This window comes from Musa acuminata, chromosome BXJ1-7, assembly GCF_036884655.1.
Source record: "Musa acuminata AAA Group cultivar baxijiao chromosome BXJ1-7, Cavendish_Baxijiao_AAA, whole genome shotgun sequence".
Lineage (NCBI taxonomy): Eukaryota > Viridiplantae > Streptophyta > Magnoliopsida > Zingiberales > Musaceae > Musa > Musa acuminata.
In genome coordinates this window covers 5,235,287-5,261,306 of record NC_088333.1, presented here as the reverse complement: position 1 = coordinate 5,261,306, position 26,020 = coordinate 5,235,287, and the positions used below count along the sequence as shown (strand labels likewise).

Here is a 26,020-nt window from a genome sequence, read left to right as displayed (position 1 = left end):
TTGGCCTTGACTACTACTACTACGACGATCATTTGTGATTCGGTAATACATCGTTCGTATAAATATCATATACGTCGATAAATGTTAACATAGAATATTTTCATCCGTTCCGAATGTTGATTCCGAATCAATCGAGATCTTATTTTATATATTTTTTATTATTATAAAAAAAATCCAATGAATCCGATTAGAGATATATTGAATCATACAAAAAGTAAGTCGATAATATACTTGACAAAGTTTCTCTCATGCTTAGATTAGTATTGATGAGGTGTCACTCAAATATCAAGATTTTTATTGTCAAATGTATGGTAGTTAACTTTTTGGATTGGACATTAGGAAATTAGGGAACACACTTAATGGGCCTTTTATAGTAGAGGTTATAAGACTGATAATATGTCTTTAATATCAAGAACAGTTATATGAGGTTTTTCGATTCCAAATGTAATAATAGGTGCACATGTAACATAAAAGAGTGTCGCTCCATAAACCCAAATGTTGATTACGTGATATTGAAATGTCAAACTCATGGCATCGATGTGTCGATCATATAGCTTATATCAATCGAATGACAGTGATATATTGACTCTATCGTTACCATATAATATCTTGATTAAAATAATAATTTAATTAGTATAATTTTAGTAAGTTAGAAGAAGAGTAACATTTAGATCATAAATGGAAGTGCGACTCTCTCTCTCTCTCTCTCTCTCTCTCTCTCTCACACACACACAGCATATGATTAGAATTGTACAGTTCGTTCATAATTTTTCATCTATGCATTATTAGAAAATTTCATGTTTCGGTATATCATATCTTACATCATTGGCATTATCAACACAACTAAAGAAATACGTGATTCTCAAAGTCGAACTTAAAATTGGTTTTGACGTAAATCTTCCATAGAAACACACTCGGATTGGGTTGGCATATATGATTCGAGTAATTCTACTATCATTACTTAATGGATCAATTATCATCGAGTCTAGCTGAAACAAATGATATTACTTACACACATCTAATAAGTATGGCAAGAGATCCAAATCTAAAAGAACTATCTGTAAGTAGAGCTAGAGATGCATTCCAGAATTTGGATCTTGATGAATGCATCAAGGCTTTAGCGAGTGAATTTGTGACATCCTATGATTGAATTGTGTTCATTAGATTATTGTTGGGTCAAAGCTCATTAAGTTTGAATATGACTGAGGTAGATGAAAGGCACAGACCCAACTATTGCTCTCAGATTCAGTAAGTATTAAATGGATATATAACGAAGCACTTCACTTTGCACTTCAAATTGCATCGATGATCAAACAAACTGCATGTTTTCTTAATCTAATTCATAGAATTTAATATGTTGAACTCTGCACTTCAACTCCATCTCGGGCTCTGTCAATGGATCGCATTTGAGTCGACTCAATGCGAGATCCGACCCGACCAAATCAGCCCGGGATCGAGTTTGTGATCCAATCGTGACCTGAACGGATCAGAGTCCAACCCGATCCGATTGGGACTGGTCGGTCGATTCGGATCCGTTCGCAGCTCCACTCCCTGCGGGCCACGTTAACTAGAAGAACCAGACGCAGCACCAAACACTTCATTCCTCCATTCAGCTGTCTCCATGTGTGGTTGACCCGTCAACCTCAAAAACACGAAAATAACACCAAACACATTGTCATACCATTCGTAAATTGCCACGTTTGATTCGACTGCCCATTAACGAACCAACCTCACTCCTTCCCACTGTTTCTGTTTTCCTTTCTCGTCTCTCTGTGTATCTCTCTCTCTCTGAGACCAGTTTCCAGAAGTGGAAGCTTTTTCGTTGGTCATCCAAGAAAACTCCATCCAAAGCCTCCCTTGCACTAATAAAGAAACCATCTTTTCTATGTTTTCTTATCCTTTTAGCTTCTCCCTGTTCTAACGCCTCCAACCTCTTCGATCCCTAAACTGAGCCCGATCCCTGTTCGAGATTCTACATTTCTCCTTGAATCTCAATAAACTGGCAAGTATCCGGGTTTCTCGCGGTTAGGACGAGGTTGGCGAGCCTAGCATGGAGAGGAGCCACAAGATCAAGCTACTTCTCGGTTTCCTCTGCTCATTCCTTGCCCTCCTTGTCTTGTTGGCATTGTGCCATTACTTTCGGAAAAGATTAAGGTGGCGAGGGAGGCGCAAAAGCGAGTCCTTGGAGGTTGGCGACGAGAGAGGAGGGGCTGGCGCGGAGGAGGAGGAGGAGGAGGACGAGTTGGAGGCGGAAGGGCTGGTGAAGTTCGCCGGGGCCGAGAGCTTGACGGTGCACGACATCTTGGAGGCGCCGGGGGAGGTAGTCGGGAAGTCGAGCTACGGGACGCTGTACAGAGCCAGAATCGAGCGGAGCGGCTCGGTGTTGCTGCTCCGGTTCCTGCGGCCATCTTCCGCCGGCCGGACCGGAGAGGTGCTGCTCGTGGCTCGGGCGCTGGGGGCCGTCCGGCACCCGAACTTGGTGCCGCTGCGCGCGATGTACGTGGGACCGCGAGGGGAGAAGCTCTTCTTGCAACCCTTCTATGCTGCGGGGTCTCTGAAGCAGTTCTTAAGAGGTGAGTCCTAGGTAGGTTTGTCGGTTGTTGGTGGCGTAAAATTGGCATCTTCTTCTTGGTCTGAAGCAAAGTCTGCATCTTTCTTGTGATCTGTTGTCGATGTTGATGAAGCAGAGCAATCTTTACTTCTCCGTGTAGTCACGGAATGTCGGGCTTTTAAGATTTGGTAGTATTCTAGTTGCCTTAAATTTGATTTAGATTTTGGTGTCTCTACGTGCTTTACAACGTCGGGTTTTTGATGTCCTTGAAATTGCGTGACTACATAGAATTGCAATTGAAGAACTATATAGTATAAGAACTGTAAAATATAAAGAATTCACCTTTTCTTTGTTACTTTTGATTGAGCTGAGAAAGTTTGTGTCAATTATAATTGTGTCGGGGGGGAAGTTTTCAAAATTTTGTTATTGTTACACAAAGAAAACCATATTCCTCTTGAATTTTTTTAACATTCTTGGAATTTTCTGTGCTTGATTTGGTTCTTTTGCTTTTAGCAATCTGACTGAAGATCCTCAATCAACAACTCAGTTCCTTGGATTTGCTATGTTGCTTTATTTTGCAGTATTGCTACCTATTTCCCTGTATTTGTTTAGATATCAAAAGTTCTTTTCTTTCTCTTGGAGAATTTATGGTCCAGGTTATTAGTCTACATATTTATGCTCGTATGAAGATCTTCTTTGGAAGCAATTGTATAAAAGATCTTATTGCAGAGCAACTCTCATTAAAATAAGCTGTATGGTTAATGCTTCAGTTGAAGTGCTTACTGGATTCTACAATAATCTACAGCTGGTGTTGCTGAAGCACACAGATGGGACATCATTCTTAAGCTATCCCTTGGAATTGCCAAGGGGCTGGATCATCTTCACACAGGATTGGAGAAGCCCATCGTGCACGGCAATCTCAAGACGAACAACATTTTGCTAGATGCAGATTACCAGCCTCACCTTGCAGATTTTGGCTTGCATCTTATGTTGAATCCAGCAGCAGCCCAGGAAATGCTCAAAGCCTCTGCAGCTCAGGGATACAAAGCCCCTGAGCTGGTTAAGCTGAAAGATGCTAGCAAAGAGACTGATGTCTACAGTTTGGGAATAATCTTATTTGAGATGCTCGCTCAAAAGGATCCCATTAACATCAACTTCTTACAGTCCAAGGATTTCCATCTTCCAATCTCATTAAGAAACTTGGTTCTTGATCATAAAATCTCAGATGTCTTTGACTCCGAGCTCCTAAGCCAGAGTTTAGATAAAAATTCTGGTAAGGCACATGGTCTACTGATGCTTTTTCAACTGGCAATTGCTTGTTGCTCTCCTTCGCCTGCTTCGAGACCAGATACAAAGCATGTTATTTCACGGCTGGAAGTTATTGCCTGAAGATGAGTTCTCTATTCTGCCATGGTAGCAAAGCAATCCGTTGTTATCAACAATCATTGTTCATTCAGCTGTGGTGGCATTGCACATCATCCTAATGGCATTATGACAAAAACCTCAGGTTGTCGAAATAGAGGTGGGAAATCTTTTAATTTGTGATCTGGATGACAGCATGTTGTTAGGAAAGTGGTATCCAATGTGAGCTCGGTTGTTGCTGAGGAACCATCAGCAGTGTGGATCTTGGGATTGACTTATTTTGTATTTTTACAGAGATGGACAAGGAACTTTAAATGCTTGAAAGATTGAACTTTGGCTACATTTGGAGGACTGCATGAGCTGGACAGTCGGGTTGTGCAAGGATGTGAAGCCAAGAAAGGGCAATGACAACTGCATTCACCTCTTCTGAGCTCCCAGTTTTATTGATCTGACTCAACTGTACTCACCATACTGTAGATGCATTAGTGGAATCTTCTCTTGTTTAAGGTAGTAGCCTCCTGATTTGCTGAATAGAACAACAGATGTAAAGCATGGAGGAATTTCCCTTGTTATAATTAAAGCTGTCATCTTCCCAAGGCATTAGGCATGAGCAGAAACTTGTCCATAAGAGTTAGGCTATGGTCTTTATCTTCAGTTGGGTGTGGTTTCTAAATGTTGACATGCGCTTGAAAAAGTGGTGGTGTTGCAGAGATTCCCTGCTCTACTGATACCGACTTCAATTGACCAGCTCCAAAAGTTGTCCTAATTAATTCAATGCGCTTCTGTATATCGATTAATGGAGTGGTCCAGAATGTCATCTCCACTTCCTTGTTTTGTTTGACTCCAGTGAAGCAATATTGTATCATCTTAGATAGCAAGTTATGATGAGGGGTGGCTCACTTAACAGCAGGCACTACAACTATTTCTGAGCAAGTATTTCTCAACCAAGTGGCTGTCTGAATCACAACATTATGCCTTGTGTGCACTCTAAACAGTATCCTACAACTATCTATGTTTCAACAAAATGGGCTGCAAGGTTTAAGGGTTCAGTAGAAGGCAGCAGAAGAAGAGCTTTTTCCATATGACATGTATAAAATCCCAGACTCTTTTGCAGCTTTTGCTTTGAGTTTTAAACGATGTCCAGCCCTTGATAACACAACACAAAGGACAGTGGAAAGTGATTCAACCAGCAGGTGCTCCACTTGGTAATGATGGTAGGGACATTATGGCCACCATCATTCTAGTAACTGGCAAAGCTGCAAACTCAACAAGCTCAGTGCTCCTCCTTTTGTGGCAGTGCATACTTGGACAATCATGCTTGGACCAGGTTAGTGCTGGGAGCTTCAACTCTGGCTTTCCATTACTCGAAACTCAAAAAGTTTCTACATATTAAGTTGAGTTGAACTTAAGATCTCAGATGGTTACAAAGTTAAGAAACAACTGTTAATACCTAACTGGTGATGCCTTTCTCTACATAAAGGTAAACATTACTTCGTCTCTTGTCCAGTTTGCAGTGGACCAAAAGTGTAAGAGCTCAAACAAGGTTGTTGCGATGGTGCAGAACTGTGTCATGCAAATGAATCTTGTTACTAAGAAGAGAGATGACGACAGTTCAGCAAATATTGATATTACTCGAGATCTGTAGCATGGTGATGTGTTTGTATTCACCATCAGGTTCAATCTTTGTCTCCCTGCTATTGATTTCGGGAGACGAAGAAACAATGATAAGCAGCAAAACCCTGGCGATCGTCACTGCTAGTATGGCTTGTGATAGCAAGCAAGCAAGGTAGAACTCATGATCCTCGAGCTCTGAAACTTTTACTTGTGATAGTAAAAGTATCATTCATTTGCCAAGTTCTTAGCTCAAGCCCAAAAGCAAAGAAGCCATGTTCACAAGGCCCAATCATGACCCAACTGATAGGATTTATTTACTGCCTAATAACTCCAATTTATTTTTACTACATGAGGGATTGAATATCTTTATTGAGAAATTCGATTAATTAGATAATAAGTCTTAAATTTAAATCCACATATAAGAGTTTCATATTCATCATTTAATATAATGAATTAAAAAATAATGATATTTAAAACATGACAATGTGCTGACAACTGTGTGTCTTCATAGAGTGAAATCATTGGATAATTGAACCCAAATGGAATAGCAGCTTCGTTAAAACTAATGTTACATTTAAATTTTGTCGATTCAACTCAAAATTCTCACGCCACACGCCTCACCACTCCCTCCCCCTCCCCTATTCTCTCATTAAAGCCAACTGATTCCCTTCCCCCTAATCGAATCAACTCGATATGAAATAAGAGATGGGGGAAGAAGGTTAAGGAGAGAAGCTGAAGCGCCCCATCTCCTCCAGCTTCTTGCATTCCCCCACCGCCGGCCGATCTTCTCGCAAACCCTCGCCCCGAATTCGATCGAAACGGCCCCGAAACACTACGCTTCCCAAATGCCGATGCTGCTTGCCGCCGATTTCTCGTGTGAATGCAAGAGCTGATCGGTCGTGTGGGGATTCCTCCATCCCGAGTCGGTTTGCTCGCGATGAGCCGCAGGGTGCGGCGGCGGACCTCCCAATCCAGAGATAAGGAGAAGGTCGCCGTGTCGCCGCCCTACGCTGAGGCTCCCGACCACTGCGAGATCCCGCGGCCCGGCGGCTGCTGCTGCGGCGGCGGCGGCGGCGGTGGAGCGGCGGGCGTGGACTGGACCGCTCTCCCCGACGATACGGTGGTACAGATCTTCTCCCGCCTCAATTACCGCGACCGAGCGAGCCTCGCCTCCACCTGCCGCTCCTGGCGCCGCCTCGGCTCCTCCCCTTCCCTGTGGACGTCGCTCGACCTCCGTGCCCACCGCTGCGACCCCGACATCGCGGCCGGCCTCGCGGGGCGGTGCGCTCACCTCCGCCGGCTCCGCTTCCACGGATCCTCCTCTGCCTCTGCACTCATCTACCTCCAGGCGCGCGGCCTCCGGGAGATTGCCGGAGACTGCTGCCGCGAGATCACCGACGCCACCCTCTCCGTGCTTGCCGCGCGCCATGAGGCCCTCGAGAGCCTTCAGATCGGCCCGGACCCCTGCATGAGGATCACCAGCGATGCAGTCCGCCATATAGCCATGTGCTGCACGAGGCTGAGGCGGCTGCGCCTCTCTGGTATACGGGAAGTCCATGGCGAGGCCATTAACGCCCTTGCGAAGCACTGTCCGCAATTGGCGGAGCTTGCGTTCTTGGACTGTGGCTTAATCGATGAGGGTGCACTTGAGAAGGTGGTGTCACTGAGATTCTTGTCGGTGGCTGGCTCGAGGAATTTGAAGTGGTCTACGGCATCCCTCTCATGGAGCAATCTCCCAAGCTTGGTTGCTATGGACGTCTCAAGGACGGATGTGTCTGCTAGTGCTGTCTTGAAACTTCTCTCGACGTCAAAGACTTTGAAGGTACTTTGCGCTCTCAACTGTGCAGTATTCGAGGAGGAATGGAGCTATAATTCTACAGCATGCAGAAAAACTAAGGGAAAGCTGCTCCTTGCCCAATTCTCCAACGTTTTCAGTGGGGTTGCTTCTTTCTTCAAAGGATATGGATATGTTGTTAGGGAACAGAGTATTTTTGCAGAATGGAGAAGCTTACTGAATGAGGATAAGAACCTGAGTGATATCATGAGCTGGCTGGAGTGGATACTCTCACACTCTCTTCTTCGAGTGGCAGAGAGTAATCCAAATGGAATGGATGGATTTTGGTTGAGACAAGGGGCTGCTCTTTTGCTGAGCTTAGTCAAAAGTTTTCAGGAGGATGTACAGGAAAGAGCAGCAACTGGGCTGGCCATATTTGTAGTGACTGATGACGAGAATGCAACAGTGGAACCAGCAAGAGCAGAAGCGGTTATGCAAAATGGTGGAATCCCCTTGCTTCTGGAACTTGCAAGGTCTTCTCAGGAGGGTGTGCAGTCTGAAGCTGCAAAGGTTGAGCGTCTACATCTTTGATTGGATTTCTGATGTGATTTTGTTAGGTTTATTTGAAGATATTTTGTATGTGCAGGCCATTGCAAACTTGTCAGTGAATTCCAAAGTTGCAAAAGCAGTTGCTGATGAAGGGGGCATACGTATCCTAGCTAATCTCGCAAGGTCCTCAAACAGAGTGGTTGCTGAAGAAGCTGCTGGAGGGCTTTGGAACCTGTCTGTGGGAGAAGAGCACAAGGTGTGCCTTATGCTGGATATATGTGACCTGCCTTTGTTATTTGCCTCAGTAATCCTGTTGCCTTTTGTTTCAGGCAGCCATTGCTGATGCTGGTGGGGTAAAAGCTCTGGTGAATCTTATCTTCAAATGGACATCTGGAGTTGATGGAGTTCTTGTATGCCCCATTAAAGATCGGTTCATGCATAATATAAGAATTTTTTTGAATGTACTTGTTTTATCATTTATGTTTAAGCAGGAACGAGCTGCTGGTGCACTTGCAAATCTGGCTGCTGATGACAAGTGCAGTGTTGAGATTACAATGGCCGGTGGTGTCCGTGCACTTGTTACACTCGCTAGGACATGCAAGGTTGAGGGAGTGCAAGAACAGGTCTGAAGTTTTTCTAGTTTTATCTTGCTATTCTTTGTTTCTTTTTCAGTGATTCCTGGAGCATGTTTTTTTAATGATGTATTACTATGACTAGCTTTAATGCATCAAAGCATGAAACTTGGGTTGTTTCAATCTTTTTAATACAGATGTAATCATTGTAGTCATTCATCTTGTCCATCGACATAACAAAGAACATATTCTTGTATGGAGATTTTTTTTTTTTGGTAAGTTTCTTGTATGGAGATTTGCTTGGGAGACCTATAAATGTTGGAGTTAGAAGATGTGAAATAATACATTAGTGGTATGAGAGGTAGAGGGAGACATAGAAAACTTTATTGGAAACTATAATAAAGATTTAAATACTCTTATTCAACTAAAATTATAATTTTTTACATAACTCAATGGTAGCAAAAGATCTAGGTAGCTGGCCCTAAATAGTTGGGACTTTATGCCTTTGTTATTGTTGCACAAATGCTTGCTTAAGGATGATAGTATTAGTTTATACTTTCTATACATTGTAGTGTTGTTTATTAAAATGGCTTACTTCTTGATGCTAAATTCATTTTGGTTGTATGTAGTTTAATCATATCTAATTAGATAAAATTGGATTCTACTTGTTGGGTGGTTCAAATGTAATGGCAATTCTGGAGATTGAATCATTACCTCTTGTTAAGCTAATGCTTGAATATGCATTCCCAAAAGACACTCGAGTCCCATGATTAACCAAATTATTCCACTTTTTGTCACTGTTTTTATATGTAATAGTAGAGGGGAAAATTTGCATTTCTTCCTTGCAAACAATTCTTGCTTGATATCATAGTCTTCAGATGCATCTAATTTAAAAGACTTAACGCTGATCTGATGGTAGCAACATTTTTGCCAAATCCCTTGATAATAGATTTCGACAACTATGTTAATACTGCTACGGGTGGAAACTTGCTATATATATTTTCTGCCCCTACTATTTGGTGCTCTGTTGCTAACATAAAATGATCATTCGATTGGTTCTTGTACTTTCTTGATATGTCTGTATGTTGTTCTTTAAGGAGTTTCTAGAAAGAGAAGAAACTGTAGGTACTGAAACATTTGATAGTTTTTTCCACACCCAAAGACTGTCTCCTAGCACCTGTAATGGAGTGCACTTTGGGATTTATTTTTCTTCAATTGCATAAATATGCCTTTTGAAGTTGGCAATTCTGTGGTCAAGATGGCTTGTAAATATTATGCTTTCCGGTTTTCTTCTACTTGTCCGATTATCACTTAAATGCATGAAACCTTTTTCTTTGGATATACATTTAATATAGTGTTCTACAATCTGATTGGATGATTACCTGAGTTCATCTGTTGGTTGCATATGGATACAGCTTGACCAAGAATAAAGGATTATAGAGGGACTTCTATCTTGTTAGTGAGTATGTTGGGCATGGCAGGGGGTGGTGCTGGAGGAAGGGTGTGAGAGGAGGGACTGTATAAGGATCGTATGATGGAACAAGTAAATGAGATACAAGGGAAGAGCTGGAAACTGGTTGAAGAGGCTGTGGGAGAGAGTTAATGGTGCGCTACAATGTAGATCTTGATGCTTGACAATGTTGGACGGGGGAAAACTCTTAGAAAAGACTTCTCTTGCCTTTTGCGACAATTTTGTTTTTGAACACTATATTTTTGAAAATTAAGTTTTCAACTTCTCCTAATTGAAAATGATGTTCTTTTCCCTGGTATCAGAATAATCATATTTGATCTTTTGGAAAGACCCATGAAGTAGTATGTTACCTTTTAGTAAAGGAAGATTCATGTAGGAATATTGCAAATATGTTGGGTGTGAAATGAAATTTTACCTCTTTTATTTTCTTGTGGTGATGGGGGTTAGTTAGGATGGGGAAAAACATTCAGTTGATATGTTTATATGTACAACATGTATACATGTACATGGGGTGAGATAAAAGTGAGAACTTAATGCACGAGATCAGTGTTAAGTGATTGTTTATGATTATTTGCTAGTGAAAATAGTGGTTGGATATAAAACTGAGCAATTCAAAGAAAAAAAAGAATGTAGATTGGGCTCAATTTTAGAGATATCAATAATTTCTGAAGTCATTGGACCAGTTCCTTGAAATATTTCACTGAACAATCCAAGTGCTCAACCATTAGGTTCTTTGGTGATGCGGTGAAATTAGCAAAAGTAAGTTTTAGCCAGCTTTATATTTTTTCTTTCAGAATAATATTCCGGACTTTGGTACCATTTCTGGTGGTTGTTTATGTTTAGGATAATGGGAAGAAGGTTGATTTATTTTTAATTAATCGAGCTCTATGTGGTGATCTGTTTCCAAATTTGAAGAGTCCTAAATACAAAATATTGTGAAGATCTGGGGATGGTTGGATGAATCTTAGAAGTTAGAACACTGTATTTGGTTGATTTGTTTTGTATTCATAGTTCATGTAGGAATTAACTATTTCTATGGAAGAAATTGTGACTGTGATAAGAATAAGGAGGATATAACTGCTTCATATTGATGAATACACTTGCTTTGAGTGAACATTTGCATTTATTGCCTTCTTTTCTCATGTTTTTTATTTACTACTGTTTACCTTGTTTCTTTATCATATTCTAACTCTTCATCTTTAATCTTTAACACAATCTATCTTTTGGGTTATATTTATGCTGTTTTGTGTTGCTTAGGCTATATATTACTTTTGATGTGGTTAAATATGGAAAATTTAATTGCTACAACTTTGTTAACTCTCATGTGACCATGTGTTCTGTTACCAGTATTACTTCCTTTCTATCTTCTTGGGATTTTTGGATTCTTAACTTTTTGACAATCCGGGCCGTTGGTCAGAACATTGGCTACTTGCTTTAAAGTTTAACCTGCTACTCATCGACATGTATTGTGAAACGGTGTGTAAATCAAAATGCATATGTTCAATGACAGATCTGATGGTCCTTTTTTTTGGCACATTTTAAGGGTTTGACCATTTGTTTCGTTTGAGTCCATCCCCTTTGTTCAAAGATCATGTTTTTCTTTCAAGTTTCAAGGTTTCTTCATTCAGGTGTTCTCCTCTCAGGCTGCTCGAGCATTAGCCAATTTGGCAGCTCATGGTGACAGCAATAGTAATAATGCTGCTGTTGGTCAAGAGGAGGGTGCACTTGAGGCACTAGTGCAATTGACTTTTTCTCAAAATGAAGGTGTAAGGTGATTGTTCCTTTGTATTTGTTTGCTCAGAAAGCATATTCATTTTTGTAAATTGTCATCTTATATCGTATTAACATATTTTTGGAGTTTAAATCTCTTTGAATGTGTAATAGATGAGTTTATTTAAAGTTCATTTTTTCTTTTTCATTTTTTGCTTTTGGATATGAAATTAGCTTTTGCAGTTCTTTTAAGTGTGAAGACTAACTTGTTGAGTTTCTTTTTGTTAGATGATTTTTTTTGTTTGTGTAATTGGCCTTTGTTAATACTAATATTTCATTTTCAATATTGTTTATGCAACTTGTGAAAGATTTTTATCAATCACTCAGGCAAGAAGCTGCTGGCGCTTTATGGAACTTATCATTTGATGATAGAAATCGAGAAGCTATCGCTTTAGCTGGTGGAGTTGAAGCCTTGGTATATCTTTATGATCGTCGACTCCATTCCTTTTTCATATATGAGTATTGTTTTTTTTTTTTGTGTTTTCCTCTTCTAAATAATTTTTCAAGGGTCCTAGTGCTCTTTTTCTTGATACCTCAAGAAATTATATATAATGATAGTCAGGGTTAAGGACATTGTTGCTTTTTGATTGATTGATGAAATTTGCAATCTAATGACATTGTTGTTGACATTGCTTGATGGTGGGAAATTATCTATGTACTAGTCCCTGATAATTAGAAGCAACAACTTGGTAACGAAATACTTTATTTTTTGCATCTGTAGATTTAAATATTTGCTAGTTGAGGTAATAGACAAAGGAAGTAGTCCAGACATAGAGTGGTCCATTTTGTATCCAATGTTTCTAATCTTGTAGCATCTTTGGGTAGCAAAATTTGTGGAAAGGATGAACATTTTGTAGGCCATAGTATCATGCTCTGAAACGAGAGATGAGACGAGTAGTGATCCCCCATTCTTAGCCTAACACCCATTCAATCTCCCACCCCCTGCTTGAAATGCATTTTCTATGAGTTCAAACTTCAAAACTCGTTTTAGGGCGTTGGCCATAGATCCACCTCACACCTTCCCTTGCTTCGTACCGAGGATGAGATTCATCATACAACGGTGTCAAAAGGAGATAGATACTCATGGCTGATAGAGCATCTGAACTCAACAAATAAGCCTGACCTTGCGAGTAGTCTAACATAGAGCTTGTAATGATAGGTACTCTCTATCTTAAGACAGGGGGCATTGGGTGGATGGGATCTTCTGGCCACGATCAAGAGAAGACCTCATTGCATCGCCTGGTTCTTTCACTTGAGGGAAAGCAAGGAGTAACTTGGACTGGAAAGCACCACTTGTCCGAAAACAACGATCGAATCAGGTATGCGATGGGTTATAACTATATCGGTAGCAGTGATTTCAATAGGCGCTCGGGCGAGGCGAGGTGAGGTCCGAGCGCTTCGTTTCATTTCCAGGCAGCACGCTTCAAAGAGGCGCCGCTTGGGCGCTTGCTCGAGCCCAGGCGCCGAGCGCTTCGGGCGAGCGCCCGGGTTAAACCAGGCGACCGAACTAGTGTTTTAGGTCTGGTTCGGTCTTTGGTGCTTTAGTTGGTTCAATCGAACCAACTAAAGCACCGATACCAACCTTCCTCTTGCGACTTCCCAACCCTAACCTTGCTCGCCACTCCTGCTGTTGCTGCTGCTGCTCGTTGCTACCACTACTGTTGCCACTGTCGCCGCTCCCGTTGCTCGTTGCTACCGTTGCCACTATCGTTGCTCGCCACTCCCGCTGTCGCTGCTCGCTGCTACCGCTACCACTGTCGTCGCTCGCCACTCCCGCTGCCGCTGTCATTGCTCGTTGCTACTGCTGTCGTTGCCACCGTCGTCGCTCGCCGCTCTTGCTGCCGTTGGTCTTAGTCAGCAGCCTCGATTTTCCTCTTACTCACACTCTTCTCACTTCGATAGTATACTGTTAACAATATATTAACAGTATAATGCTAATTGTATACTAGTAATAATATTTTTATTTATTAGATTAATAATATATTATTTTGATTTTAATACTGTTATTTTTTATTTATTTGAAATTATTGTTATTGTTTTGAATTTTGAGACTTTTTGTTAATGTGATATTATGATTTTGCAAGATTTTCTTAATTTAATATCATATTATTATTTAAATAATTATATTTATTAATTATATTATATATTTTTATATATTAGTGCCTCATTTCGCTCGAGCGAGCGCTTAGCGCCTCGGGCATTTTTGGACCTTGGCGCATTTTGACGCCTAACGTTTTTTAAATCACTGATCGATAGAAGTCAACTCCAACTTGATGGATTTGACTACAGGGGGCATAAAACGGAAGGGAAATGCATGTTATTAAGCCCAACGGGTTTCTTAACACAAGCGTTCCCTTCCCAAGCAAGGGGAGGTGTGAGGTGGAACTACAAGTAGGAACTCGCTAATTCCCCAAGCCTATACTCGGTTTTCGTTCCCTTGGTCTATAACTCCTCTCTTTCCTTCTTGCTTCTATGTTTGAGGGCAATCACTCTTCCGGAGGCTGCTTGAGTCGGGAAATCACTTCCGGGCTATAGAGAAAACCTCTTCTTCTTGCTCCTGTATGAGGGAAGGCACTTGTACAAGGAGTGCCTTTCCAAGTCAGTTAGTGCATCATCCAAGAGAAATTATATATTCATGTTGTTATTATCTATAGCATAATAACAGTGCAAGAAAAAGAATATCAGATTAAGCTTATATGAAAAAGAATTAAAAAAATATGGAATTATTCTACTCAGGTCATCAAGTTACTTACCTTTAGTTTATGTTACAATGAAAACTCACAGGTAGCCAATAACCTTAAGTTGAGTTCTAAAACAAGAAAATGATGTTTTGGTCATTTCATAGCGTTATAAATAAAAAAATCAATACAATGTTTTTTAAAAAGGTCTGAAATAAAAATTGTACAAATTAATTTAATTGATTTGTGGTTCCATTGACATATTTAATCGATTAACATTTCAATATATGTTAACAGTTTCTATAAAATAAATATAAAAGAATCCCAACAAAGTAGCATTGATATAATATAAAGAATACTCCAGAAAGAAGAAAAATAAATAATTCAAGAATGTATGAGGATCAAAATAATAATAATAAAATATATTAGCTTAGTTGGAAGATTCACAAGATTTATTTTTTTGGGATTTTGAAATCTAGTTTATTGTTAAAGAATCTATCTAATGATCCAAGGCCAAGATGATCTTGGTGCATTCTCGGATTCTTGATGATTCGTATGTTGTATCAAATGGTTTCTAGTGTGTTTTGATTTCATTTGGCTCAGTTATAATGTTTTTTTAATAGCATTAGATTATTTTTGTTGAGGTGTTGAAAACAACTGTAATTGACTATATTATGTTTCTTTGGTTGGCGTTACTCGTAGATCATTATGATACCAAATTTTTAGGTTGCAGTTGGTTTGGTTGAAGTTGGAAGTCCATTTGGGTCGTTTACAGAATTTTTGTTGTGGTGGTCGAAATAGGTAAACTTTTGATGTTGTTGTTCCTAAACTGATATAAATACCTTTTTGAATCTTAGTATGATATGTCAAATAGTCTTTAGTGTGTTTTTATTTCATTTGACTCACAGTGTTTTAACATAGTATTATAGTGCCTTTGTTGAGGTGCTGAAAACATTGTAAAACTATTACAAAACATTATAAGTGACATCATATTATGTCTCTTTGATTGTCGTTGCTCGTACACCACCATAATGCCATGTTTTGAGGCTTGTGCTGAAATTGCTGTAAAGCTATTGAAAAAGTGTAGGTGACATCATATCGTGCCTCTTTGGTTGTCGTTGCTCATAGACCATTATAATACCAAATTTTTAGGTTTGTAGATGATTTGGTTGAGGTTATTTATGGTGTTTTCAAATAAGCTTTGCAGTGTTTTTGTTGTGGTGACCCAAAACTGTAATATGCTAATTTTTTTTCCCCATTGGGTAACTAAACTGCTCTGCAGACCATATGGATTGGACCATGCAACTTTGCAGACCAGTCCATCCACTTGGACGGTCCATAGGATGTCTCCGAGATTGGCTAGAAAAGTACCATTGGGGCTGGTTAGATGTATTTTTGGCATTCAAACAAGGGGCATCATTTGAAAAAAACATAAACAAGGACACTTTTTGGAAAAAAAACAAAAAGGGGCTTTTTTCTGGGAAATCACCCATATCTTTTTTCCCCAAAACTAGTCGTGCCTACCATCATAAATCTTTAACCCCGAAGGGCAAATAGATAGTAAGAATGAAATTTAGGTAATTCTTGATAAGTTTGAAATAATAATAACAAAATATCATTGTAAAAGAATTCATGATCAGTTGGATATTTTTTCTTAATCAAATCAGCTTAATTTAGGTGTATAGAAAAAGAACTAATTATTGACATAATTGAAACTCGAGTTGATTATGATTAAATGATTTGAACCAATAATTGATTGCTTAGCCATCTTTAATGAGTCAAACTGATCTGTAGGTCTAGCCAAGTGAGTTCTAATTGGCTCGATGCCATACATAGTCATAATGACAATATTGCTTCCCTAACCATTTTTCACCCTGTAGATGGATGGAGTGGCTCTGATGCATTATTTAGTTCATTATAATTCTGAAATTAATGATAATAAATTTTTTTCCTCAATTTTTTTTTATGTGTTTGCCTGTGGTTATAGTGTTATTTGGTAGAAAATGACAGCTCATTTTAAGCAGTAGAAGTTCATGTTGTAACTTCTATATACATTTAAGTTTTGCTTTGATGAATTATTTAGTTTGTTGAAATTTTCTCTCTGGGAAATTGAATTTTTTACAATCTCCTGAAGACCGTAGAGATCAAGCATAGGCACTGAACCCATTTCTTACAAAGTATATTATAGAAGGCAAATATTCTAGGTACATTGGAGATCTTATTGATTAGTGCATTGTTGCACAATTGATGGGTCTTATGTTTGAATTCATGTGAGAACGAGTGCATTGTTGCACAATTGATATGTCTTAGATTCAAATTCATGTGAGAGCATAAAGTACACCATTTAATGTAATAAAAAAATTTCTTAGTTTTTTAAAAAGGTACATAGATTTTTAGCTTAAGTGGTGAAAGCGGATTTTGATCGCAGAATCTTGTGATGACCTGACAAAGACTTTTACCAGCAAGCTATTCAGTACCTTCGAGATACATGGATCTTGAGAAATGAAATATGACAATAGTGTTGGCTGATAGCAGTGGATACAAGAAAAATCAGCTTCCATTCTAGTATGTTACCTTTTCCTTTGTTTACAATAATTCTTTTCCTGCCTAAGGATTGCCTTTTCCGTTGCATGGATGTATTGCAATGGAATTGTACTGTGCTAGTCGGCACACCTGTGTATTGACTGGCATGTCTAAATTTGGTCTAGCAATATGTCAGCACCTTGGCACAGCTTGACATGGTATGTGCCAGCTGAGATAAGCCTAATGACAAAATAGTCTGTGTTTCTGTAATACTTTAGCAAAACTATCTAGTTAATTTTTTACTCTTCACTAATTGAACTCATCCATTGCAAGAGGGTTTTATCTTCAGTCTTAATTGTGTCCTTTTGTTTTCTAGATTTATCACTTAACGGACTCAGTTATGATGTGTCATACTAATCATTTCTATCTATATATTGAATTGCTTGTTCTGATTACTGGTCAATACTTAGTTTCTTTGTTAAGCCTAAGATTCAAGTTATTAACACAATGCTTAGTTCTTCTTGGTGGTTTTAAATTGTCTGCCCAATTTATATAGCTTCACTTCTTCTCAGTATCTCTTATACTTTATCTTCATACTGATTGGATTCTATGTTGTTTTTTTAAATACACAAACCTAATGTGGGATTTGGATAAGGTCAATGTTCATTTAGAGAGGTTATTTTCGTAACTCAAACCATGATCGATATTCTATATTGTCTTTTCAGTAGATAAAATTTCACATTGTTAGTTCAATATATTTTTTCGTTTAATTTTACAGGTAGCTCTTGCACATGCATGTGCAAATGCTTCTCAAGGACTTCAGGAAAGGGCTGCTGGAGCTTTGTGGGGCTTGTCAGTCTCGGAAGCTAATAGGTAATATCACTTGTAGTTAAGATGCTAGTGATATGATTTGTTGATCCTGCACTTGTTGATATATGATGTGGTATCCAAGGATCACCATTTCTGGAACGGATATGGTCGGACTGGTACATATGGGTCAGTGTACCATGTGTTGATACACTGGTATGTACTGGTGTTTCAAACAGAAAGAAAAGGAAGGAGAAGAGGAAGGGTTGGTGGAGGAAGAGGAGAAAGGAGGAAGAAGGAAGAAGGAGAAAATAAGAGGAAATTGGAGAAGGAGGAGGAAGTTGAGAAGTTGTGTGCGGCAGAGGTGTTACAAGGTCATGGTGGAGGTGTGTGGCTGTGCATGGGAAAGGCGGTGTGTGGCGACCATGTGGCGTACTAGAGAAGTGATCAAGGTTATCACACGAACTGTTGTTTCCTTTCTATATGGGCAGGCTGGACTGCTTGAAATGGAGGCAGTCCTGGTACTGGTTCATAACTGGACTGGTACTTACTGCCCTTTTTGTATTAGTCCGGGTTAAATGCCATTCATTGGTGGTACCTGCAGATCATGTTCTGTAATAAAGTTATAATAATATTAGAGATCAGTTACTCATATATTGTCTAATGTATTTCTTGAGATGATGAGCAATGACTAAAAGTAGTCAATAAACTCCTCATGCCTATGGATATTTTACTTGAGGTAAGTCTAGTGTTTAAGAGGAGATAGTGATCTCTACAACAGCATTCACTCATTTGGAAGGAGATTGCTGAAAACTACCATGTCTTCTAAAATGGTGATAAAATGGTGAGCTGGATGTATTTCTCAATCTTTCTAATCTATTATACTTTTTGGTCCAAATTATAGTTAAGTCGGATAAGAACACCTTTGATGGTGTGGACTGGAGAGCAAACTTCTTGGCTTATTATTTTTGATCCACGATATCTTGTAATTGTGTGAACTATGTCATTAGTGGGTGTGAATTTTCTACAAAATTATGATCAAAAGGTAGAAGCACTTGCAAGGTAATTACTAAAGTTTGTTGTCTTCAATTCATGGATAGAAGAAACGTAATTCTCAGGACTCATGCAAGGGTAATGGAAATTTGAACTGGAAATAGATACTCCACATAAAGTTTTTTCTGTCAGGTTTTAAAATAAGTATTTGGCCTATGTCAACTTGTGTTGCTTTGATTTTTCTGAAATTAAGAATTGGTTCATAAGTCAAGTTGCCTGAACTTATGCGGGTGATGATCAAGTTTTTAAATTGAGGATGAGGTCTTGTTAGGGTATATGTAGTATAAACAAGTCAAATTGAGGATACTTTTGTTGGTTTTAGCTAATTTTTTCTGTTATGGGTTTAATTTTGTCAAGTTTGACTAGCTTGTGATCTTTAGGTTGGGTTAAGATTGAAAAGAATTTGGGTTTTAGAGCTAGCATCTAACTGGTTTTGATTGCATTATGCAATGCAATTTATATGATCTTAAGTTAGACTTATGAAGCCATGTTACTGCATGCCACTTGAGAATCTTTTTTTTGAGTTTGTAAATGTTGAAGTCAAGTTTCTGTACTGGGTGTTCTTTTTGGATTTCAGTTTCAATTCACTTAAGTACCAAACACCAAAAGTAAACCCACTTAAGCTAAAGTCCACTTCTGCCACTCGTTTGCGTGAAACTAAATGACATAGTATACAAACACAAAAATGCCATTTTCCAGCCAAAGTCCACTGATGACATCTTAGCTTTTTCACATGGTGCATGCTGCCATGTACCATGAATTCCTCTGTGCCTTGGTTGTATCTGGTATATGCTCTAGTTTCATCTGCAGCATGGCAGGGTCAAAATTCTTGCTTCTTGTGGGATGCTACTCAGGGTTGAGAGGGCTATCATTACCTTAATAATAAACATCATCTGCAACTGGATTTGAGAAAAGGAAGGCCGTGTAACTTTGTGAAGCAACATATATTTATATAATATTGGTATGCCACAGTAAGTGGTTTCATCAAATTCCTATTTTTTGTTTCTCATCTCAAGGTGTTTTCTTATTTAAAGATAATAATATGCGATATGCTCTAAAAGTTCTTATACCTGCTCCGGGAAGAGCTTGGACCATAATGTGGCCCAAGGATTGGGCTTGAGTCAGAGCCAATTAATAAACAGACTGGATTGTTCGGTTCGGTTCATTAGACCTTATCTATTCTGAAAGATTCATTTCTGATAGTCGCTGAATCATGATTGTAACTTTAATTGTTTATTTTCCAGCTTCAATTTTTTCTGTTGTTTCTTCTATTAATGTATTTCTTTATGGTATCTAGCATCGCAATTGGACGAGAAGGTGGTGTTGCACCATTAATCGCATTGGCACGCTCAGATGCTGAAGTAAGTTGTGTTATATCTCTGGAAACGTTCAATTAATTTTTTTTGGATCTATCCATGGATGCTGTACTTCGTTTGATTTGAAACTTTGAAGTATTATGCTGAATTGGATATTTTGATAAATTAGACCTGAAGGTGCCAAATTGGAATAATTGTTGAAGTCTATTAAAAAGTAATGATTTTTCAGATTGGAAATCTTTTATGAGGTTGTAACTATTTCGGATTTCTTTAGCTGTTGGTTGAAGCCATCATGCCTAAATTGTTGAACAAGATAGTTGTTGTTATTGCAATACTTGATATCTGCCATCCTGGCACTTTGACCTCGTGACAAGTTTGTTGCTGCTATAAGTTGTGAGGCTGAAATGAGAATGTGCATGCTGTCAGAAAAGCTGAAAACAATGCTATATGAATTAAATTGACATTTAAAATTACCATATATTCTGGGAGGCATGCAATGCTGGATTTTCAGATACTAAATTTCTGGTAATTAACCATATATAGTTATTACTATTGTCTTTAATTAGGTCTTTCCTTGCACTTCATACTTTCATATGTACAAGATGATAAGTCGGTATCAAAGTTGAAAGGTTGATTTTTATAGCTAGTGAAGAGTGCTTAACTATCAACATGAGATTCCATTGTAATGCATGTGATAATTTTTGTTCTATCCCTTGGAAGAAAAGCTAATTTTAACTAAGAAGATCAAAGCTGCTAACAAGTTCATTTAGCATAATATATATGGACTTTCAGTAGGCCACAATATTGAATTAAATGAATTGATACAATGAATGTGCTGTTGCATGTGTACTTAAAAAGTTAAAAGTGCGTAACTTTAGTGCATAACTAAAATCCTGATTATATACAGAGTTATGTAGGTAAACTCTTCTTCAAAGTTTGGTAGTATATATGCATTTAAATGATGGAAAAATCTAAAAACATTGTAGTCTGAGATTTTAAGCATAAAAAAGGTGATATATTTTGTTAGTAATTTTCATGATACCACACATCAGACATTGTTATGTGGATTTTCCAATGCCAAAAATGTAATTTGAAAAGCATCTGTCCTTAAGTAACAAGGTTCTATCATAAGAATTGAAAAATGAAAAAAATGATGGAAAAGGTATCATATTTCATCTCTTATTCTCTTTGTTATTGAAATGGACTATTGAACATAATTATTTGAAAATTATTTCTTAGCAATAAGTAGCGTTGGCCAAAGAACTAGAAATTATTACTATCTTATACAATAATAGTTATGCAATAAGAACATAACTGTTATTACTATCTTAGAAATTTATTTTAAATATTATTTAACCTTTAAATAATTCTAGCATTGAGAATCATCAAGAATTAGAAATTATTGTGTCTGAGTACTTCATACTTTCTTTGTGTACAGGATGTTCATGAGACTGCCGCTGGGGCTCTCTGGAATCTTGCTTTTAATTCTGGTAATGCTCTCCGAATAATTGAAGAAGGGGGGGTTCCAGCTCTTGTACATCTTTGTTCATCATCTGGATCAAAAATGGCTCGTTTTATGGCTGCATTGGCACTTGCTTACATGTTTGATGGAAGGTACTAATTGAAATATTCCTTCTTGGTCATCTATTATGTTTTAATCTTCAAAGGTTAAGCCACTTATGTTGATTTACCATATCGACATAGTTGTCGCAAGATTTCCTATTTACTAAGGGGATAAGCACTTAAAGTTTCTTTTTGCTGCTTAGCCTTGCAGGTGTTAAAGAATTACGATTCTAATTTTCATGAAAGCACATAATGATATATTTAAATATGTAGTTTATAAATATGCATATGTATAAGAATTCGTGTGCTGATTTGACTTCGAAAAGGCAGAAAATTGAGTCGAACTCAATGTTTCTTCAGGATAGATTTATTAGATGGTCCTATTCCTATGTATGCATATATCTGCTGAAATGAAAGGATGGTTTGTGACCTCTTAAATTATGCATGTTTCAACTAGGTGTACGGGGGAAAGAAAAGAGAAGAAAAACTTTTTTTTGTTGGTTATGGCTCCTTTATATCTTTTTTCTTTGATCTACTGAATTTCCATCTTGGTGGAGCTTTAGTAACTTTTATTTTGCCCTGTTAATTTTTCTGTTATTGTACCCACCGTTCTTGTCTTGTTTTTTCAAACTTTAGTTGTGTTCACAGAATGGATGAAGTTGCACTAGTTGGCTCTTCATTAGAAGGTCATTGGAAGAGTGTTAACTTTGATGGGGCTAGAAGGATGGCATCGAAGCATATAGAAGCTTTCGTGTTGACCTTTTCAGATCCACAAGTTTTCTCGATGTCTGCCTCATCCTCAGCTCCTGCAGCCTTGGCACAGGTAGCGGATGCAGCTCGTATACAAGAAGCAGGTCATTTGAGATGCAGGTTTGCATTTGTATTCTGTAGTTACTAAATTATAATTTTCAGCGTAGGACGGATGAAAATTTAAATTTAACACTGGTTTACAGAATTGTGAAATTTGGTGGTGCTGAAGCTATGAATCTTTTCTTTTTACTGTAAGCACTATGGTTGCTTCAGCTGTTACATACTGCAGCAAGACGGTATTAATACACATTTAGGCACTTACTATGATTATTAGTTGATTGCTATTCATTCCAAGCCTATTCACTTGCTCGGATATTTATCCAAATTTGTCTTTTTTATATTTAGAGGAGTTTGAGGTTTTGCCTTCGCCAACTCTGACAATTCATCTCCCTCTTCTGATAAGCACTATGGTACCTCTGGGTTCCTGAGGCAGGTGCTGCATTACTTGCGGATGTTGGAGGGGAAGCTAGAGTAGCACAGAGAGTGCTGGAAGAGAAGTGGTCTGTTCTAACAAGAGTTCCGGGTTGGGAGATACTTCCTATTAATGCTGCCAGTGCCCCACTTCACACCAAGTGTTGACAGGGGACATCATCATGTTTTGGTGAATGACCAGCACTGCTGGTGTCAGCAGGAACAATAACTAGATAAGCGGATGATGTTTGTTGAAGTTTGTACCTAGTTTTGTGAAATTTAAATGTCTAAAGCAAATACAGTTGCTCTTGGTTGCTTGAACCTAAAATGTTTGACTAAGTTTGAGGCCTTTCCTCTAACCCAAGTTAGGTCTTTGAAGCAACTAGGCATGCCTAAACTGATTAGATAAATAGTTCAGATGTAAAACTTTTGTACCTTGCATGGCTTGTGTGATTCACAAAATCTGTCCAAAAATTTTAAGCTGTTATGTTGTTTTGCAATGACATTCTTGAATTTATTTGCATTGTTTCTGTCCACTTAAGGTGTGACCCTTTCTATGCGTTCTATGTTCATTCTGCTAATATAGTTTACAAGAAAAAAGAATCTTATTTACCTTGGTTTGTATTATTTTTTAATCTTCTTTCCAGTGCTGCTGAGATTGGGAGATATATTGCCATGCTACGGAATCCTTCATCTGTCCTTCGTGCCTGTGCTGCTTTTGCTCTTCTTCAGGTAATGCACGATGACTGTATTATTCTGTAAAGTGTCTTGTGTTTCTGATGGTTGATACACATTTGGGATTTTGGATTCTTGCTAACCCTCTCTCCCTCGCCGTCATCATCCTCTTCTGTCTTCTTTTAGAGATGCAACTCATGTTTGATTAATTATGGTGTTAATCATCTCAAGCTCTCAAAATCTTTCAGCTGACCTGTTGTAGAACTCTAGCCTCTTAGCTGAATCAAACAGGTTACCTTCATTGAGCTAGTAATTTTGAGAAAAATAGAAGGATGCTTTTACCATGAAGAGGTGGGAACTAGTTGGAAGACAGTCTTCTTATAATTTAATAGTTTATAGGGAATAAATGCTATGAATGTTTAGAGAGAATATATGGAAGAAGACCACACCACAATAATTTTTGGAGGGATAGATTGCTTGGATGACATATTATCTGTTAGTGCCAACCCTTGTCTAGGTGGAAAACCAGAATGGCACCCTGCACCCTCTTCCCCATCTCCCCCTCATACCGTCGCCACCCCCAAGGTTTTGCCTTGGTATTTCAACCTGAGCTCCACATCTTGGTGGAAAACTGAATTGTCTCTGCTTTTGCCAAGGTTATCTAAAATTATGCTGGGATTGATTACAACAAATTCTTGACCATGAATTCATGATGCTAGCAAGGCCAGTTCCCAATGTGGCACCAACCTGGAGATGGCCCTAAGTGCTCGACATGCTGGCCATGGCTACCAAGAGGCAGGATTGTCCATGGTCATACTTGTTAACATTGCCTCACGTTGCAGCCTTACTGTATCACCAGAGAATAATTAGTGTAAACGGTTAAAATGATGTGACAGTTTAGGATCAAGTATTAGATTGTTTAGTTCATTGACAAGAGAAGAATAAATGAAAGGAAGAGGAAGCATAGAAGAGGATAAGCAGGGTCAATACCCAAGAAAGAAACGTCATCCTATCAAATTGTTTCATGCAGATTGAAATCATTTGTTAATATGCCTCCCTCTGCATATGTGGATTCGTTAAATAAATGACCTTTATCAAGGAATTTCCTGGCTTTTTAAAACCAGGCTTAAGTGATGCTCATCCAAAAATAAATAAATAATTAAATAACTTCCAACTTAAAACTCATATTTGGCTTAGACTCAACTGACTACAAAATTATACCTGCAATAGTCTATTATGTAATTCATGATATGCTTGTGTTATTCCTTGATACTTGTAATGAGGTTAAAGAGTTCTTTGGTCAACGCTACGTATTGCTAAGAAATAATTTTCAAATAATAGTTGTGCTCTTATTGCATCATTAAGAAGTTCCATAGTTTTTACATGCTTTCACATTCTTAACCTGCAGTGAGTTTCTAATATCATATTTTGACAAAATCATTTTTGCTTATAAAAATATTTTCTGGAATTTATATTATATCCAGAAGCCAGAACTGGGAAAAACTATATATGCTGCAGTTTAAATTGATCTTATCTATTTAATTGTCATCCAAGGGACTTTTGAGCACATTAAGTTTGTTTGACAATGATGGATATTGTCTTGGAAGTTCTCTCTAAAGCTTGTTGGGTTCAACCGAGTCTTCATGGTTCATCTCCTTTTGTAACAATTCTTTGTTGCTATATCCTCAAAATGCAGTTCACTATTCCTGGAGGTCGGCATGCAGCACACCATGCCAGCCTTTTGCAGAAAGCTGGAGCAGCACGTGTCCTTCGTGCCGCTGCTGCGGCTACCACTGCTCCCATTGAAGCCAAAATATGTGCAAGGATAGTTCTCAGGAATCTTGAACACCACCAACTAGAAGCATCAACATAAGTCAGACAAACAGGTAGGTTTCATTGTATAGGTAGATCAAAAAGTTCCAACTTGTATCAGCATGAAACGAGGCATGCACATGAGTTCTATTTCACTCAAATGCAGAGTTCTTAATCATAAAGCTTTCCTTTCTCCAGGGGAGGGAGAGTTCGGATTTCCTTCCTTCGCTGGTTCATATACTTAACAATAAGACCCAAATGGGGCTTGTGTTAATTAGGCATTTGTAAGTTTGCATGGTTTGTCAGCCACATTAGTGCTTGGGTGTATTTTTTTGTAAGTTTTTTTGGCATGTACAAGAGGTGATAGTGGCTAAAAGAAACTAGTCTCAAGTTTTGCACTTCATTCATTTAGACACTATGTTTGATGCCTGTTCCAGGCTAAACGAGGCAGATTAATAACAAGTGTTTCGGCCTTCTCATGAAACTTTAGTGCTAGTGATATATGGATCGATATCATTGTGTTTGTTGTTGACGGAAAATTTGCATGTTCAATAACCCACTGATTCATGTGATGTGAGGTTTTCTTTCTTTTTTTTTGGATTTACAAGATGCTACAGATCAACTAATGCTGGCTTATCTTCTCTAAGACTTTTGGTTCATTCAGAGATGAAGAGAAAACCCCTAATTCTTTCCCTGCTTGTCCTTCCCT

The 26,020-nt window shown here is 38.4% G+C and overlaps 2 protein-coding genes across 4 annotated transcripts; both read left to right on the top strand.

Moving 5' to 3' along the window:
* Positions 1-1,770: 1,770 nt before the first annotated feature.
* On the top strand, positions 1,771-4,526 carry LOC103990420 (putative kinase-like protein TMKL1). Its single transcript, XM_009409547.3, has 2 exons — positions 1,771-2,573; positions 3,357-4,526. Exons 1-2 carry the CDS (start codon positions 2,051-2,053, stop codon positions 3,938-3,940), a joined length of 1,107 nt encoding a protein of 368 aa, XP_009407822.2. The 5' UTR covers positions 1,771-2,050; the 3' UTR covers positions 3,941-4,526.
* A 1,625-nt stretch (positions 4,527-6,151) lies between these two features.
* LOC103990421 (protein ARABIDILLO 1-like) lies at positions 6,152-25,795 on the top strand. 3 transcript variants are annotated; one of them, XM_065191198.1, is made up of 13 exons: positions 6,152-7,871; positions 7,948-8,106; positions 8,180-8,260; positions 8,342-8,473; positions 11,522-11,664; positions 11,991-12,078; positions 17,643-17,737; positions 20,022-20,085; positions 21,479-21,654; positions 22,252-22,473; positions 23,472-23,556; positions 25,196-25,385; positions 25,510-25,795. In XM_065191198.1, the coding sequence occupies exons 1-12, from the start codon at positions 6,408-6,410 to the stop codon at positions 25,370-25,372; spliced, it is 2,886 nt and encodes a 961-aa protein (XP_065047270.1). In that variant the 5' UTR covers positions 6,152-6,407; the 3' UTR covers positions 25,373-25,385; positions 25,510-25,795. The 3 variants fall into 3 exon arrangements, with proteins under 3 accessions (XP_065047270.1, XP_065047269.1, XP_009407823.2); XM_065191197.1 differs by having other exon boundaries at positions 25,478-25,795; XM_009409548.3 differs by having other exon boundaries at positions 6,154-7,871; positions 11,537-11,664; positions 25,196-25,795.
* Positions 25,796-26,020: the final 225 nt, after the last annotated feature.

What these genes read in the sequence shown, in the direction of transcription:
- LOC103990421 (XM_065191198.1), top strand. Translation starts at nt 6,408, where the DNA reads ATGCAAGAGCTGATCGGTCGTGTGGGGATTCCTCCATCCCGAGTCGGT. An exon ending in CTGTGGGAGAAGAGCACAAG is followed by an intron (nt 8,107 to 8,179) that starts GTGTGCCTTATG and finishes CTTTTGTTTCAG; the next exon opens with GCAGCCATTGCTGATGCTGG. An exon ending in TCTCAAAATGAAGGTGTAAG is followed by an intron (nt 11,665 to 11,990) that starts GTGATTGTTCCT and finishes TCAATCACTCAG; the next exon opens with GCAAGAAGCTGCTGGCGCTT.
- LOC103990420 (XM_009409547.3), top strand. Translation starts at nt 2,051, where the DNA reads ATGGAGAGGAGCCACAAGATCAAGCTACTTCTCGGTTTCCTCTGCTCA. An exon ending in TCTGAAGCAGTTCTTAAGAG is followed by an intron (nt 2,574 to 3,356) that starts GTGAGTCCTAGG and finishes AATAATCTACAG; the next exon opens with CTGGTGTTGCTGAAGCACAC.